Source organism: Protopterus annectens, chromosome 8.part0 (assembly GCF_019279795.1).
Source record: "Protopterus annectens isolate FY-2018-M chromosome 8.part0, PAN1.0, whole genome shotgun sequence".
Classification (NCBI taxonomy): domain Eukaryota; kingdom Metazoa; phylum Chordata; order Ceratodontiformes; family Protopteridae; genus Protopterus; species Protopterus annectens.
In genome coordinates, this window is record NC_056741.1 from 953,094,007 (window position 1) to 953,113,626 (window position 19,620).

The 19,620-nt window shown below is 35.5% G+C and overlaps 1 protein-coding gene across 1 annotated transcript in view; it reads left to right on the forward strand.

Moving 5' to 3' along the window:
* Nucleotides 1-19,194, forward strand: part of LOC122808366 (2',3'-cyclic-nucleotide 3'-phosphodiesterase-like) — a 62,371-nt gene extending 43,177 nt beyond the window's left edge. The window contains exon 2 of the mRNA XM_044079333.1: nt 18,610-19,194. Coding sequence (XP_043935268.1) covers nt 18,610-19,194 — 585 coding nt within the window. The remainder of the gene's footprint in view (nt 1-18,609) is intronic.
* The last annotated feature ends 426 nt before the right edge of the window (nt 19,195-19,620 follow it).

The window sequence follows — 19,620 nt, forward strand, 5'->3', positions numbered from 1 at the left end:
TCCCCCCTAGTGAACATCTGGTAGAGTTGGGAGGTGTGCCAGATATATGATCATGGTAACTGCCTGGGTTGCCAGCACATACATTCAAAATGATTCCCTTGGCATTACACATAACTTGGCAGTTAATAGAGTGGAAGCCCTTTCTACTTATGTAGAACCTTCTCTATTCTCCTGATGGTGCCTTAATTTCTATATGTGTGCAATCTATGGCACCCAGTGCTTCAGGGTAGTATCCTACAGGGTAGAAATCCTGCATATTTGTGACCTTATCCTCGGGAGTATGGAAAAAAAATATATGTGGTCACTGGCATGTTGTAGTATAGCATTCAGGAATTGATGGAGGATCCTGAACACTGATGTCTGTGATACCCCCAGAATGCACACTGCTGGTCTCTGAAATGTTTCTGCATTTAGAATTGTAAGTGCTACACATACCTTTGTCTCCAGTGGTATGGGCTCCCCTTGGTTTGCCTTGGCTCTGAGTTAAGGACAGTAGAGGATGCAGAGTTCCTGTAGTGTGTCTCTATCCACCCTGTAGCACTCTACAATTTCCATGTGATTTAGATTGTGATAAGTTAAATGGGGTCTGAAAACTCTTTTCCTTCTTGGCCATGGTATATTAGCAGCAGCAGCAGCATAGTCTTCAGCCTGTTGCACATACATAAGGTAACATACGTCCGGGTTTCCACGGGCATGTCCTCTTTTCAGGCTCCTGTCTGGGCTGTTTTTGAAAATTCTGCGATTTGTCCGGACAAATCGCAGAATTTTCAAAAAGCAGACATCCCATTTTTGTAGTTTTTTCTCCGCTTTGTTTTTTTTTTGATTGGCTCGTATACCGGCATACCAGCCAATCAAAAAACGGAACTCTGTTCAATGCAGAACTGCTTAATGTTCCACATTGAACAGAAGAGGGTCTGCTATGCGCATTTTTGATTGGCTCATATATCAGTATACGAGTCAATCAAAAATCCCCAAACACGGACCTTTTTGCTCTTCAACTGAGAGTAGAAAGAGGACGAAAAAAATATGTGCTGCTACCAGCACTTATTATTTCGTCCTCTTAAGCTGTATAGCAAAAAAAAAAAGGACTTTAGTTGCAGTCCTATGTGGTAACCCTACACATAAGCAACAGCAGCCCCTAACATTGTTTCTATGTAGACTCCTTTTTGTGGCTGTATTCCAATAGGTTTTGGAATTCACAGGGAAAACCAGCACTGAGTCTACATGGTTGCTTTATAGTTTGTTGAATAGTTCCTCCATCTTGGATTGGTTGATTAGCATACAGTTCAGCTGCTTATGGTGTAATTAGCATGTCATGGCTTTTACCTTGTTTGAGCAGCTGTACACGCCATGTAGAGCTGCTTACTGAATCTAAAACAGTGTGCTACCATGTGCACTCCATAAAGGAATTGTGTAGGCTTTATTGAATCTGGCAGGTGCACTATACAGGAAAGTAGGTTATTCATTTAAACTTGTAGGGCAAAAGATAGTAAAATGGAATAAAACAGGTAATTTTTCATTTCACTATCTAATGTTATTAGACCAGGAAGGTATTTTACAAAAATAAATAAATATCGTGGTTCAGAGTGAAAGCAGGAAAAGGCAATTAAGCAATGAGGAAAGTGGACAAGAAGTGTTAAATGATAATGATGAAGGTGAAGAAATGTTGAGTAAGGAGGAAGAGGGTAAAGCAAGTGAAGCAGCAGAGCAGGAAGGAGGGAACATACATGGCATTCCTACACATAATAAATACGAAGTGTTATGAAAGCATTTAGAGGAAGGAGTGGAAAGTATGGAGGAAGAAAGTGTGAAAAGAAGCTAGAGTTTAAAAAGGAAAGTTGAAATTAAAAGGGTTAAAAACTGCAAAGAAAAGAAAAATATACATTTTTCACTGTGTCATTGAATGTTAACTGTATAAGAAGGAAAATATTAGGTATAAATAGAATAAGGAAATACATGCAGGTAGTATATGCTTTGGAGAATGCAAGGTTGATATCCCACACAAAAAAGATCAAATTAAGGCCTTGTAGGGGAGAGGTAGTATAGAGTATAGGAAATGATACTTGCCGTGGAACTGTAGTGTTGTTGACAGGAAGAAGTTTTAAACTACTACATATGATACTAGTTATATGAGGCAGATGAGGGGTATGTATAAGCTTATGTGATAAATAGGAGAAGACATAGTAGCTGTTAGAAATTAAAAAAATATGCAACAGTGAGTATGGACCTATTAATAGTAGGAGATTTCAACTGCAATATAAGGAAAACATTGGGAAAATAATGTACGATATAAGAATGTGTAGGGATGTGACAAAACTGGGGAAGATAAGGCTAGGCAAAGGGAAGTAGTTTACTTATAGAGGAGGAAGGAGTAGAACAGAAATTAAGTATGAATTATTATCAAAAAGGTTGCAAGGAAAATAAGAGGTGCTTTTTCTGACCATGTGGCAATATGGGCCAGAATATGGGAAAGGGAAAATTATATTAGAGGTGGCAGATGAAGAAACTGACAGGTTATAAAGTAGCTAACAATATAATGATAGAATAAATACATAGGTTGTGGGTCAATCATGAATACTTGACCCATTTTTGTAGAAATTGGACAGAATAGTGGGTGATATTTACTCAGACATATAGAAAGATTTTTGTAATGACAGAATGGGAAGTAAGCGACTTAAAAAAGAGAATGAAGAATTTGGGTGAGGGATGAGCAGAAAGAAAGAAAGATATAGAAGAAAACTAAGCAAAAGATAAAAAAATGTTTTGTGTATAAACAGGGGTGGGTGGTTAAAGGAAAAAAAAGAAGAGGTAACAACTTTGTGAAGTAAAAGTTAAAATAGGAAGAAAGAGTAGAAATAATGGAAAATGAAAACTGGCAAATAGTAAAGAATCATTTAGGGAGTCCAGATGGCAGAAAAGTTAAGGTCTTCGCCTCCCATGCACAAGGTACAAGATTTGATCCTGACCTCCTGATAATGCCTGTTTGAAGTTTGCATATTCTCCCTGTATCTCTTTGGGGTTACTTCCACCTCTGAAAAACCATGTTGACTATTTCCATCTCAAACTCACCAATGAATGAAGCTCTGTGCAGCAGCATAGACACTAAATGTTGCCTTATAGGGGGAAGGGTTGTACAGACCAACCACTTTGGTTATCTACTATGGTGCAAGCAATATAACCACAAACTCGAGGGAAACCACAGTTCACAATGCAGAATTAACAAAAAAAGAAGTGAACTGAGTAGCGTAAAAGTTTAATAAAACAAACAAAGCTTTCAGGTCACAAACCCTTTATCATCTACTATGGTGGTTAGTATCCTCAAGATAGGGGAACATGGATCACAGACTGCAAGCCGTGGCAAAGCTAGCCACTCAATGGTGCAAAATATGGCTCTAGATGATTTGGTCATGTTGAATAATGTTGCTAAATGGGCATGGGTATTTGCCAGTGATAAGTAGGTTGAGGACCTGGCCTACTCCAACCTATACCAGGGACCCATACTAAAGGTGGGAGGAGTGTATGTGCCCCTACTGGCCAGTGTGTGCCCATCATAAAGCCCAGCAGCCCTGGGTCAATAAACTACTGGCCGGATGATGTCTAGTTGCCCAGCCTGGGATACCTGAGATAGCTCTGCTGAGCAAAAGCTGGACATAAAACCAATAAACCTGCAAAACATGAACTGAGAATTGCTACACTTAATGTAGGTTGACTAGCAGGACACAGCTTGGAAGTGGATGACATGATGATACAGAGGAGGCTGGGTATCCTTATTTTCCAAGAGATAAGATGGAAGGGCATTGCAGCAAAGTCACTTGGCTTGGGATCAAGAGTCTACAACTCAGGAGGACAGGCTTGAAATAGTGTGGGAATTGTGAGGAGAGAGAGGGTTCAAAAGATAGTGAGGGATATCATCAGAATAAGTGACAGACTCATGGCAATCAGACTCCACTGTAATGATAGGGCAGTATTCATAATCTCAGCCTATGCCCCACAGAGGTGTTGTGATAGTGAGGAAAAGAGTGCATTCAGACAGCAGTTGCAGGACTTACTAGATAAAGCAGAACAACATGAACTGATGTTTATAATAGGAGACTTGAATGCACTACCGGGAGAGACAGAACTGGATTTGAGGTCTGCCTGGGTCCACATGGGTGAGGCAACAGAAATAAAGAAGACAAGGCCATTCTAGGCTTCTGTCTGGCAAATAGCTTGATAATAGCCAACACATGGTTCAGAAAGAGAGACAGCCACAAGATCACATACAAGGGTAGTCAACATGCAACTCAGGTGTACTTCCTCCTATTAAGTAAAGGACACTGGGGTAGAATCTGTGATTGCAAAGTCATCTCCAGTGAAACAGTCAGCCCACAGCATAAACCACTGGTTACCACAATCAGCTGCAAGCAGTAGTCATAGAAGGCTCTAAGGTCAACAGAGACCAGGCTATCAACCTGGAAGTTGACTGCAGAGAAAGTACAACAGTTCAAGGAATTACTCAGGGTCTAGCACCCCAAGAAGAGGAGGAAATAGATGGAGTTGAAGAAGAATGGTAGCGCTTCAAAACAGCATATGTGAGGACTACAGAACAGATATGTGGCAAAGCCAGGTATGGAAATAAGGTACATAAGAAAAGCTTTTGGTGGAATGCAGAAGTCCAGGAAGTTATCAAAAGAAAGAAGGAGTGCAGGAAAAAGTGGGAGATAGAAAAGACCAACCAGGCTAGGAAGGAATACTGGTTGGCTAACAAAGAAGCTAAGAAAGGAGTTTCAATTTCAAAGATCAGGGCATTAGTGGCACTTTACTAGGAAAGTGACTCAGTAGGTGGCACAATGAAACTATATCAGGTTGCAAGGCAAAGACAGAAAGATATTGGAGATAGACACCCTTCATAAGGGATGCCAGCAACAACCTACTCACCAGTCCACAGGATATCAAAGACAGATGGAAGTAGTATTTCTATCAGCTTCTGAATGAAGAAAACCCCACAGAACCTTTACGGGTCTATATTATAACATTGAAGTCTTAAAACTTTGAATGTTATACTATCGACCCCAATTCAGTGAATGCTTGAAATAGTGAAGCTGCAGAACACAGAATATTTTCCTAGGGAAAGTATTCGGTGGGCAGTTTCTGTGGCTTTACTTTTTCCTCGACTGTGATACAAAGGTGACGGACTGGGTTAAGATAAGTGTGCGAATGGACCGAGGTAAGGTGAGTGTGTGATAGTTATGGACCTTAGGGGTAGGGAGCGGGTAAGGTGAGTGTGTGGTAGTTAGGGACCTTAGGGTTAGGGTTGGGTTAAGGTAAGTGGATAGCTAGTAGTGTATGTATGGTTTAGTGTAGGGTTCTGTGAAGTGTGTATGTGTGGATTATGTATTTTGGTGTGCTTGTGCTGTGTGTGTGTGTATTCTAGGAACAGTGAATTTTTTCCCTTTGAAAAAATTCACTGTTCTTAGCATTCGAGTATATCACATTTCGAGATTCCAAGATCAAGCTTATGATGTTCGACATTTTGGAATTTCGATAATGTGATATAGACCACTGCATTACCCCATACACAGCTTATAATGAGTGAAGAAGAAGACTAGCCTACCCTTGAAGAAGTAAGAATAGCATTAAGGAAAATTAAGTCAGGAAAAGTAGCAGATATGATAAAGAGACTGGGTTAGATAGGAGGGAAATGGCTAGTGAGGGTACTCAGTGCAGATGACTGGAGAATAAGCGTTCTCATGCCAGTGTACAAGACCAAATAGGATATCCACAACTGTGGGCAGTACAGAGGAATCAAACACCTATCACATTGCATAAAAGTTTGGGAGAGGGTGATTGATAAATGGATATGCAGAATAGTAGAACATAAGATGGGAGATGAGCAGTTCAGATTCAGATCAAGATACAACACAGCTTACTGATTTGACAGATAGTGGAGAAGAAGCTAGAGATGAGGAAGGGATCCAGCTGGGCATTCCTAGACTTGGAGAAAGAATATGACAAGGTCCGAACAAAGCTTCTTTGGGAAGTACTGCAGTGGCTTGAAGCCCTAGAAACATTGGTAGAATTAGTACAGACTATGTACAAGGACCCAGTGACTCAAGTACAAAGAGTGTTTGGTCTCAAAGAGAGGTTCCCAGTGGGAGTGGGTGTGCACTGGAACTCATCTCTGAGTCCACTGCTGTTTATACTGATGATGGACTACATTAGCAAACAGGTCAGAGGGGATAGATCAACAAATTTGCTGTATGCAGATGATGTGGCATTATAGGCAGACTCTGACCAAGAACTTCAGCAAAGGATAGGGGAATGGAATTTAAAACTGAGGGCATATAGGATGAAACTAAGCACAGATAAGACAGTGGTAATGGCAGCAAATAGGGGAAATCAGAAGAAGCTGAGAATTAAAATAAAAGAGAAGATAGTGGAAAAGGTTAATAGCGTCAAATATTTGGTAGAGGTGGTTGAGAAGGAAAGTCTAAATGAAGATGTCAGTGCTAGAATCAGAGAGGCTGCAGCCAACTAGCATAGAATCTCATGTGTAGTGAGTGACAGAAGAATACCAAAGAAGCTGAAAAGTAAGGTATACAAGACATTGGTGTGACCAGTACTACTGTATGTTACAGAAACCGGGGCAGTAAAGGCAGAGCAGATGATTAAGGTAGAGGTGATGGAAATAAAGTGCCTGAGAAGGGTGGTAGGATGCACACTATTGGACAGACTAAAAATGAGGGCATAACAGCAGAAGCTAAAATAGCTCCAATTGCAGGAAAGATCAAAGAGAACAGATTATGATGGTTTGGACATGTGCAGAAAAGCAGAAAACAACCTGGTGAAGAAGATTTGGGACAGACAGAAAGAAGGCAAGAGGAAATGAGGATGTCTGTCAAAGAGGTGGATGGATTGTGTGAAAGAAGATCTGTGACAGTCAGGCATGAGTGTCGAAGAAGACAGGAGCATTGTTTTGAATCGAGAGAAATGGCTACAGTTAACACAATACCCTGACTCCCATGTAGAAAATGAGAAAAAGAGGGTTGTTGATGATGATCATGAAGTAGAAAGTCAGGAAGGTATTTTAGAAATAGTGGAAAGGTAAGTAAAAAGTTATTAGGAGAAATGGAGGAATTATAAGAGATGACAGGTGGTAAAAATTACAGAACTGGAAAATAAGGAATTTATGAAGGAGATAACAGCAAGAGTTAGACAAGATATTATGTTCAGTTAAAACATAGCTTTCCATGCCCAAATGGCTTAGGGTATGGCTTTTATCAGTAACTAAGGATACAGGAAACACTTTTGTTTATGAATGCATTAAATGAATAGTTAAGAGGGGGTGAAAAGTGAAGATCCATGTATATGCATTTAGTTTAAAAAGGAAATGAGAGAGAGAAAGATATTAAGAACTGTAAACCTATAACATTAGGCAATGCCAATTATAAAATTGGTATGAAAATTATACACATGAGATTATCTAAAGTGAATTGACGAAGAGTACATAGTGGAATATATAAAAGTAAGGAAAAACAAGCTAAATATATGCTGTTGATAAAACAAGTATGGCTTTCTTAGTGAGAGAAAGGAGGAATAGAAAGCTAGTAGTGTATGATGTACAAAAAACATTTGACTGTGTAAAGCATGAAGAAATATAATAGGTATTAAGGGGTTATAATTTGGGTGGTAAAGTAATAATTGTTTTAAAAAAAGTATATGAGCATTCATGGAATAGGGTGGTAGTAAACTGGCTGATAGGAAAAGATGAAAGTACAGAAATTGGTAAAGCAAGTTTGTCTGATAGGTAGAGTTTCATTTATTTTACTAATGAATTACAATGCGAGCACTTCAAAAGTAAGTAAAATAAATTGTGAGATACCGTAAGGAGTGAAATTATCCCAGTTTATGGTATATGCTGATGATTTGGTGATTATAATGAAGAATAAGGCCTGGATGAACAAAAATATTTGGGTTCTAGAAAATATATAAAGGGAGGTTGGATTAAAATTAAATAAAGAGAAAAGCAAAGATTTCAGGCATCTGACAAAAATGTGGAGGCGATTATTTCACTAATCAGGAAATAATTGCATTGGAAGTGAGAATGAAGCAATGGGAAAATATTTTATTGGAAGTTAGAAGCAGTACTTTGATGTGGAAAGCTTTTAATATTTTTAAAGATATATGTGATTCATTCATACTTTTTAGGGAGATGAGTAGGTATGCCTTCCCTGTCTTTAAAATAATAAAAAAAACTTATTCAAGATAATATTTTGGGTTATATGGTGTTCACATCTGAACCTAATTAAGCAAGAGGAGTTATATCATAACAGAAAAGATGGTGTGGTAAGGGGGCTAATCAATCCAGCAGTATTTTGGAACTTTTAAATTTGAATTGTATACTGACAAAGATGCAACAAATGATAAAATTAATGGAATAATTATAAGATACAATGGTTAAACATTTAGACAGAAAATTGAACAAGGTATTTTAAGCAACGAAATGGACAAATATATATGTAAAATTGAGGTTATGGACATAATATAGTTTCAAGGGTTGAAAAAATGTTGGTTTGAAGCACTAATGAGAAATTTTATTATGATCGACCTTGGGACATTTAGTAGAGAGAATAAAGATATTTATAAAAGAAAGTCAGGAAAAGTTCTAAGAAGTGTAAGAAATTAGTGATTTTCTGTAGATATTAATATTGGGCAAATTGCTTGTAAAGGCACAAATACAATATAAGCAGCAAAATGAAAGAGTATGTGAAATTTGTGATATATTGGAAACAATGGAGCATGCAGCATGTAGGGGGGAATATGCTGGGAAACTGAAAATGTTTTAGGAAAAATTTCAAGAAGAGTATGCCCATGACTGTTTTCAGAAAATAAAACTGTATAAATCATGCAGTGTAATTAGTATAAACCAAGAACCATGCAGAAAAAATGCCACTGAGGATTGAGGACTGAATTCATCATTTTGGATCCTCAGTGGCATTTTTCTGCATAGTTCTTGTTTTCAGAAAATACACATGGACATTCCATAGTAAACATGACCTTGTAGGCACACTTCTCAAGCTGTTTAACTTAGGTTTAGCTACTGGTTTTGTCCCTGATAAGTGATGCACAGCAGTGGTAAAGCCCCTCCATAAGGGTGGCCTTAAAACCAGTCTTGGTATTTATAGGCCTATCAGCCTAACAAGCTTCACCTACAAAGGCAGAGGATGTATCATAACTGACCTCATAAACTGTAATGTCAGGAATCTTGTTAGACTTGTCCACCAACAATTTAGTTTTGTGAAGGGTAGAGTCTGTCTACTTCATTTGGCAAAATTCCTCAAAAGGGTTAGAGAAGCTTTAGATTGTGGCCATGCAGTATAGATGGCATATCTTGGCCTGTCTAAAGCCTTTGCCACCATTCCCTAAGATGGCATCATACAAACGGTACGTGCTTTAAAAATCAACCCACATGTGGTAAGATGGATAAAAAACTGGCTGAAATACATGGCCCAAACAGTGCAAGCAGCAGGTATCTCATCAGAAAGAATGAAATTGACACATGGTGTCCCTAAGGTCTTGGTACTGGGACGTCTCATTTTTGGTATTTAATTTTAGATCACCAAGCAGGGAGACAATACCTCTGGCTAACAAATTCTGCAGATAATTGCAAACTAATGGTTGTTAAGTCACTGTATGATACCAATACCTTCAAACTGAATTTGACTTAGCAACTCTTTGTATAATAAACATGGGCTCAAACTAAATGCTAAAATTGCCTATTATTGCTTCTTTCTTTTCTTAAAATATTTTATTAAGATTTTTGAAAATGATTACAAATATAACATTTGAAATATAATATACAAATAAAATAAATCATGTTTTAAAGAAAGAATTAAATTACAACTATTTACAATATGTACATTAAGCCTGAATCCAATGAATTAATAAATAAAACAGAAATATAAAAAAGGTTAATAACAATCTAAAATGATTAAATAGATAATGAAGATGATTCCTTAAGGGCCAAAATCTTCAACCAAAGATTATTCTTTAATTTGTTAATATATATACTTATCTTTTTTACTATAGTCTCTTTAATTACTATGTCCTTTAAAAGGATAAGGAAGTCTTCAAATTTTGATTCTGAAGAATTTTTCCAGTTTCTTGTGATAGTTCTTCTAGCCACAGTGAGCATAGTCCATGTTAGATAAGAAAGGTCTTTTTTGATGTTTCTGTTTCCAGTATATTTAAGAGAACCATTTATTTTGTTAAAATGATGGTATCATTCCATAAAGCTTTAAAAACATCTTGAACTTTTATCCAAAAACTATGGACCATAAAGCAGTCATAAAACATTTGTGACAATTTAGCCATTAATATGTTTATTACATCTCCATCATTCAACAGTACTTTATTTTCTCATTTTGGCAACCCTTACAGGAGTTAAAAAAGCACTAAACAAAATTTTCCAAGTAAATATACTCCAGTAAAGGGTCCAAAATGTGTTTCTAATAGAGGAGAGAAGTTGTTTTATTTTATTCAGTAAAAACTGTAAAATGCTCCTCAGATAAAAAGTTCCAGAAGTTATTATTTATGTTAGAATTATCTTTAACTAGAACTGAATATATTTTCAAGATTAAATTATTAAATTCTCAATATTTATAAATAATTTCAAATAAAATTTGTATCTATCCTGAAAATTCAACACAACTTGAGTTGGATTAGTTTGAGTTTATTTTAAAATTAATTACAAATAAATTACATCATTAGTATTGATATTGCATTCTAAACAAATAAGAGTCAGTTGATTTAACTGTAATTCTTTCAAAATATTGGTAACCATAATAAAAATGTTGATTTTTCCAAACGTTAATTATATTAACTGGTAACTCATTAATAAAATTTTTGTTAATGAAAAAGGAATAAGATCACCTCCAGATCCAGAAGAATTCAATCCAACCATGCCCCCTGGCTTTCTAAATCTATTAGAGAAATTATGAAAAACAGGGACAAAGCCTGGCAATGATGGCTCAATTCCAAAACTCCTTCCAACCTTATCCTTTTAAACAGCTTCAAAACCAAGCCAAAAACTTATCTGCAAAGGCAAGCAACAATATTTCTGGAACTTACAAACAAATAGGTAAAATAATCCCAAACCTTTCTGGTCTTCTATCAATAATCTCTTACACCCCGGTACAAAATCTAATCTTTGCCCATACCCTAATATGTCACCTGGCCTTATTGCCTCTAAATTCAACTCCTACTTCATTGATACTATAAACAATCTTACTACCTCCTTCCCCTCAGCCCTACCAAGTAACCAAACCAATATACCAACCTCCTCTACTCCACCATTACAAAATATCTCGAGCCCAAATATTGGGTCTATATTACATGAGCAAGGCTTTAGTCAGTCGAATAGCTAAAGCTCAATCACTAAACGTCGAAGTCCCAAAACCACGAACAGCAGTTTCAACACAGGGAAACAATGACATTGTCTCAACTAAAAAAAACAACAAAAAAACCCCATTAAACACAAATCAAGTGGAGGGCTTCACCCCCACACCCCCAATGTAGGGAGCTATGCCACCCACACCCCCATAACTAAATATACAAACTCTGAGATCCACATTGTAGAAAGGGCAAAATCCATGTAACGGCCAAACAAATTGTTTTCCTGTGTGGAAACTGACGTTCATGGTTTTGGGACTTCAACATTTAGTGATTGAGCTTTAGGTATCTGACTACCTAAAGCTTTGATCATGTAAAATAGATGCCAAATATTCCTACTCAAAACTGCATTAAGGACCCCCCCCAACAAGAATTCAATCTCTACCCTATCTCCACATCCGTTATAAAAAAACTCTTTCAAAATCTAAAGCCCTGTTCTAATTCTGCAGACATTATTCCTGCCAAAGTCCTCATGATTAGTGCTGAAGCTGTAGCCTATCCAGTTAGTATTCTTTTCAACAGGTCTATCCAGGAATCCTACATCCCCTATCTATGGAAAAAAGCTATGATCTTTCCTCTACACAAAGGTGGCCCTTCTTCTGATATATCAAACTTTTGACCCATCACCATTCTATCCCTTAACTCCAAAATACTGGAAAAATATGTCCAAAGGCAACTCATCCATCATCTTTTAAATAACAACATCCTCTCCCCAACCCAACATGGATTCTGTTCAGGGCACAGTACATCTACTGCCCTGATCTCCTTCTTGGATATCATTAACAAAGCCTGTGACTTAGGCCAAACAGTATCAGCTCTCTTTCTGGATCTATCAAAAGCATTCGATACATGCCATTCACCTGTCTCAACTCTTTTCTATAGGGTTATCCTCTCAGTCTCTTGACTGGTTTAAAAGCTATCTCTCAGATAAGCAACATGCTGTCAAATGGTGAAATTCTATCTCTCCCTACCTTCCCAACCCTACAGGCATTCCTCAAGGCTCAATATTATGACCACTCATATTTACTATATTCATAAATAAGCTTCACCAAACTATTCCAAATGCCTCCCTAGTGCATTCGACCATACTATGCTGTGCACCTAACCCCGCAACTCTGCAACAAATGATGCAAATAGCATTCTGCATAGTAGAATCCTGGCTTCACAAAAAACATCTTTCTTTAAACACCAAAAAAACTAAACTTAAGCTGTTTACCCCAAAAATAAATAAAGCATTTTAACAAAGAAAATTTCAATATACTCTCACTAAACTCCATTAAAATTGAATTAGTAGCTAGTACCAAACTGTTAGGAGTCATAATAGACAAAAACCTAACGTTTGTCCTGTGCATCCAATCCAATATTAATAAAACCCATAAAAAACTAGGGCTTCTATACAGGCATAACAAGTTTCTCTCCTTACCAACCAAAGATGTTTTAGGCCCCTCCTATCTCCTACCATCTTTAACCAATGGTGCACCCTTGTTAATTAATATACAGTTTTCCCTGAAACTCAAGCTAGAATCCTACTACAACAAGATTGCCAAATTTGCCACAGGCAGCTGTCACTCCTCTCATCACTGCAGTGCATTAAGAAAACTGCAATGGCTAGAATTCCCCCAATTACCTATTACTCTTACAGCTGATCACTTCATATAAACTTATCTATAAACCACATGACTGCCTGGTCCTTAGCTCCTTCCTTCCCCCCTTACTCCCTTACTCCCCTCTCAGGCCACTATGATCAGAACACCAACACTTACTACAAATTCATAAACCAAAACTACCTGCAGGTAAACTATTATAGTCTTGGACCATTGCCAGAATATGGAATAACCTCCCTTCCTCTATACGCAGTGAACAACATCCTCTAACTTCAAAACTGTCCTACAGAATCATCTCCACTCTAACTAGATATGTAACTGCCCAAATGCAGCTCATACCAACCACAAAGCCATTACTTGACCTTTTCTCCCCTTCTGTCTCAGCTTCTCTCCTATACAATTCTAACCTCTCTAACTACCTTGCATGCTCCTAAAGTTTCTAGCCTCTCAAACCATTCTATCTCTCATTCTATCTTTTTACTAGAAGTTGCCTAAATTTAGTTTTTTCCACACTTTTATTGACTGGGAATGTCTACACTGATTCCTCCTGCTACTAACTATTATTCCTTATGTGACCACTACATGTCTGAATTTCCACTGAAACTGTGTAATTCTACAGAACTTATTTGTATTATACTCTCAATCCATTTTTTTGTGACTTAAAAGCTGTAGTACCTGACTCCATTGTGTATGGTAGAACCTGCTCACTATAAATTGGTCCTATTATTATCCTGGATTTTTGTTTTTTATGTTGTGCTACATTATAAATATTGTATTTTAATATTGTATTTTAATTTGTTACTTGTCTTGGAGCTTTTCTCCCCAGGCCTCCACTGAAAATGGACTCGTGGTCCAGTGGACTTTCCTGGTAAACAAATGTCAATAAATAAATAAATAAGAGGTTAAAACCAAAATTTATAATTTGAGTTATTCAATACTATTTTTTTAAATATTTTTAAGATTACATTTAAATAAGTAGAATTAGATTGGTTATATGTAGGAGCTTTAATATATTTACAAATATAAAACCAGAATGGGTTGCATAATTTAGTATTAATTGATTCTAAAGAGTTCAGTTTTTAACATTAAGCAATTGAGAATGCAATAGTTTCCAGTTGGATATGTAAATGATATCAAACCATTTGAAAATCATCTTAATAATTGCTGCTTTTGCATAGGTTTATATATTTGAAAAATTTACACCCCCCCCCTATTTCCAACATCTGAAATTATGGTTTATAGTTAATCTAGATTTGTTTGGATACCATAAACATGTATAAGTAATGTATTTATTGTCTTTATTTCTTATTAGCTGGTAATATAAGAGATTGAGTTGTATATAATAACTTTGGAAATAAAGTAATTTTATAATTTATAATCTATCTTCAAATTAAATTATATTTTATTCCAAGAATTAATTAAATCAAATAAAACCAATGGTAGAGGCTATAAAGCAAGACAAGTAACCAAAAAATACAGCACCAAAATGAAGCCACAGGTCACTGGTCCCTCTAAAATACTTTATTCGATAGTACATCCAAACAGTTAAGCGCTTTCATCAAAAGAAATTTGAATTAATCAGAACAATGACATTCTCAAATAACAAAATTAAATAACCCTCAAGTAAATCAGATTGGACAAGTATTCAACCAATACAACACAATAAATTTAAATAAATAATTGAACCCCTTAAATAAGCGCAACTTATAAAATTTTATAAAAAAATAAAAATATAAAAATATATGGATATATTAAACACAATCTTGCTGAATAGTACACGTTCATGCTAAGAATAAAGTTAAGAAAAATTATATTGAGCTAGATTTTTTACCATCACACAAATAAATAAATGAATGGTGAATGCAAAAATGTTACATCTATAAAAAATTTCTTACATGATATACATGTAAAGCCAGTCATGAATTTTTCCTCTAAATTGCCTCACACAACGAACAATATTAAACTTGACTGAATAAATACAGTATAGATTGTAATTTAAATCTTGGCTGCTTTTTCTTTTAAAGCTGGTACAATGGAAATAAAGTAATTGAGACCTGGATGTACATTAGCAGCTAAACGTAACTGCCACAACATTTCCTTAAAATTACGTTTGTTTTTCCAATCTCTCCCCCGGGATCATGAATTACTTCATCAATGATACCAAAACTATACCCTGAATGTTTATCACATACCTTACTATGCCTAAAGAGGGCATTGCTCTCCTTGTTTGTTCTAATATCATATGTGTGTTCATAGATTTTTAACCTTAATGCCCTCTCAGTTTTGCCCAAATAAAAACAGGTACAACCCTGGCACTTAGCAAGGTACACTATTCTTTTGGTAGCATAGTTCCCTTTCCTAAAGAAAACTTCAGTTCTGGAATAACTGTCAAGCACAATAGAGGGTGTACGTGATATAAACTTGCATTGACCACAATGGCCACATGCTTTAGTTCCCTGATTTCCATTGTCAGTAGTAGAAATAGCTGGATTATCCTCTAAGATGTTTTTAATATTTTTACCAACTTTAGTAGAGAAAATAGGTTTTTCACCCAAGTTGTAAATGTCATAATTTGCTCTAAAAATGTTCCAATTCTTATTTACTATATTCTGAATCCCTTTATAATGGGAACTATATTGTATCACACATGCTTCTGTGAAATCACCTGTCCTGCTTTTTCCAAGATCTAAAGGGTCTGCATTGTCAACTTCTTCAAGCTTCTTGCCTAATACAGGTATGTATTTCTCCCCCCAGCCATCAAAAATATCCTGCAAGATGTCTTTAACCAAACTAATAGGATAACCTTGCTCTATGAACATTGTTTGTAAAATGTCCAATTCTTTCCTCAGATCTTCCTTGTGTGAAGTCATTCTGGCTATTCTGATGGCCTGTCCTTTAATGATACCTTTTTTCTGAGAAAAAGGATGTTGACTGGATAATTAATAACTTAATTTTAAGGAAATGTTGTGGCAGTTACGTTTAGCTGATAATGTACATCCAGGTCTCAATTACTTTATTTCCATTGTACCGGCTTTAAAAGAAAAAGCAGCCAAGATTTAAATTACAATCTATACTATATTTTTTCAGTCAAGCTTAATATTGTTCATTGTGTGAGGCAATTTAGAGGAAAAATTAATGATTGGCTTTACATGTATATCATGTAAGAAATTATTTATAGATGTAACATTTATGCATTCACCATTCATTTATTTATTTATGTGATGGTAAAACATCTAGTTCAATATAACTTTTATTAACTTTATTCTTAGCATGAACATGTACTATTCAGCAAGATTGTGCTTAATATATCCACATATTTTTATATTTTTATTTTTAAACTTTTTTATAAAATTGTATAAGTTGCGCTTGTTTAAGGGGTTCAATTATTTATTTAAATTTATTGTGTTGTATTGGTTGAATACTTGTCCAATCTGATTTACTTGAGGGGTATTTAATTTTGTTACTTGAGAATGTCATTGTTCTGATGAAGTCAAATTTCTTTTGATGAAAGCACTTAACTGTTTGGATGTACATCAAATAAAGTATTTTAGAGGGACCAGTGACCTGTGGCTTCATTTTGTTACTGTATTTTTCGGTTAATTAATTAAATTAGTTAATGTGATTATTATTTTTTCATACTTGTAATTTAAATTTTTTTTCTGTATTATTAAAAATATGAATTTCTGAATATAATAAATTAGTAGACTCTTTACGTAGTAACTGAATATCTGTATTTATTGATTTTTTTTTATTAATAAGGATACAATTAGATTTGGAATTATTAAAGTGTAAGCTAGACATTTTTTGGACATTTCTTATAATTTTCTGAAGTTCATCTAATGTTTCAGAAGAATTTTTAATGGTTAAAAGGATGTCATGAGCAAATAGTATTATTTTGGAATTATATGGTGCTGCGGTAGCGTTGTCGCCTCGTAATAAGACGTTGTCCCATTTGATTCTCAGCTAGAGCATCTTCTGTGTGGTGGCATGCGTGAATGGGCGTACCTTTGAAGGTTGTGTGTCAGAGCTGGCAACTCGGCATGTGAAAATCTACTGCCAATCATTAGCGGACCAGAGTTCCGCTGTGGCAACCCCTAACCGGGAAAAGCCGAAAGACACAACAACATTCCTGATTAATCTCTAAACCTTGAATTTTTGTATTTGAATTAATAAGAATTACAAGTATCTTAGTAGCTAAATTAAATAATATAGGGGAAAGAGGACAACCTTATTTAGTTCCTTTTGTTAGATTTATAAAATTTGAAGTACGTTAACCTAATTTTACATACGCTTTATTATTATTATAAATAGCTGTTAACATCTTGATAAACTGTGAAGGAAAATCAAACAGATATAATACTTTGAATGAATAATCCCAATCCAATGAATCAAATGTTTTTTTCTATATCTAAACTAATAAATAAAGATTCAGTTTTCCTGTTATTCATCACGTATATCAGATTAAATAATATTTTAATGTTATCAGAAGTTTGCCTTTTGTGAATAAACCCAGATTGATCTAAACTAATTATATTTGGTAAAATCAGTTTCATTCTATCAGCTAAGCTAGACATACATATTTTATAATCTACATTAAGCAATGCGATAGGTATACATGAGGAATATTTTTGAGAATATTTACCTTGTTTTATAACTGGAGTAATTAGGGAGCAATTCCATGAGAGTGGCATTTGATCTAGATTTTGTACTTTTACAAAAACATTGTGTAAATGTAATATAACATTTTGAGGAATAATTTATACAATTATGGTATTATTCCATACTTTCCAGGGGATTTATTAGATTTAATTGATCTCTTGTAAAGAAATGTTTTAATAGAATTAGTTTTGTGAAGATTGATCAATATTAGCTATTACATTTTTTCTTCTATTTCTTTTTGGTTTAAGAGTAAGTATTCATTATGAGATTTTTTAACTCTTTAATAATATTATTATTTGGTTGAAAATTATTTTTGTTATATTTTTAAATGTATAGGAGATCTTGAATAAGATGCTACCTTAAGAATTTTCTAAAGCCAATTCAGTTTTATGGGACAACAATTCATTATATTTATTATTTAATTTTTTATCTCATCTTTATTCTCTCCTGAATTGTTTTCATCTTTTTATACAATCTTTTAACTTTAATTAGATATCTAACATTTCTTTATTCAATTCTTTTAATTTATGTTACACCAGGAGATTGTCTTACCATAAATACATGTTTTGAATGAGTCCCATGCCATTATTGTTAGACTCAGGAGTATCATTAAATAAAATAAAGTTGTCTATCTCCTCTAATAACCATGCTTTATATTCCTTCATTTTAGTAATATGTGCCCACATGCCTCACTTTGGCCCACTTAAAATGTGGCAACCCTAGCTTACCTGTGCAGTGCTATCCGTTATGGCTTTATAGTAGAAACATACTTCACAGGATGCACATTCACCCATCAGTCACTGAGGGTATGCCCACTTCTGCGCAGAACGGCCTGCAAGGTATTTTCTAAAAAGAGTACCAAGGCTTGTACGCTTTACTGCAGGACACGCCTCGGTTCTGCCCACGTGGTTACTAGGGAGTTTTAGCTGCTGATGGTGCAGATGGTGAAAAGTCAATTAATCTGGATGAAGTTTTTGTAACCAAACCTTCTAGATTGCATTGTACAACAAAGTTTTCTGATGGTGGAAATGCTCCAGGATCGATGAAATATGCTAGTTTGGAAGCTGTCACAAAATCTTTGGAAGATGTATTTGACCTACACATTACTGCTCTGTTTGTTACACCCAGAACAGCTGGTGCTCAGGTAAAGCTTGAGGAAAGGGAGCTTCTCTTGTGGCCAGATGATGCAGAAAAGGAAGCTGCAGAAAAAGATGAAGACATTCTGCCAAATCTACGTAAAGGGAGCCATGCACATATCACTTTAGGCTGTGCTGAAGGTATTTCAGCTGTTGTGACTGGCTTTGATCTACTCCATTTTATAAGTCCGAAGAAGGGTGGTGGTAAAGGGGAATACATTGAAAAGATTTCTAAAGGAGAGCTTCACTATTTCAGTAAAGGTTTGTGGATGCTTTATCTTGATGAAGAGATCAAGGTGAAGACCATGTTTGGAGGATGCTATCACAAAAAGGAACAAGAAAAAGTCCCAACAACAAAGAAATAAACTAGAGGGTGCACGCTTATTTAATCATCAGGAAGCACATTTGAGAGAGACATTTTTTACAACTGTTTTTATTCCATTTGTTCAAAGAACTTTAAAATGTGACCCTGCGTTTAATCACTCTGATGATTGCAGTTTCATATCCTTATACGAGTCTATCTAAAAGGAATTAAACTCTCGCATGAAATTTCAAAAACTGACCAAACTTGGATTTGCCTTGAACCGTGCTATTGTAGTGAAGAAAGAATGCTTTTTATTGAAGTTGAGAAAGGACAGACCCGCATTTTCCCTTTAACATGTGTAATGACGTCTGTTTTGTTAGCTGCCTGTCCTTAAGAGCAGACATGGGTATTCAGCAAGGATCCAATATCCATTTGATTCCAATGCCTACTTGTGAAACTGCTTCAGAATGTCTTCAGTAATTGTGAT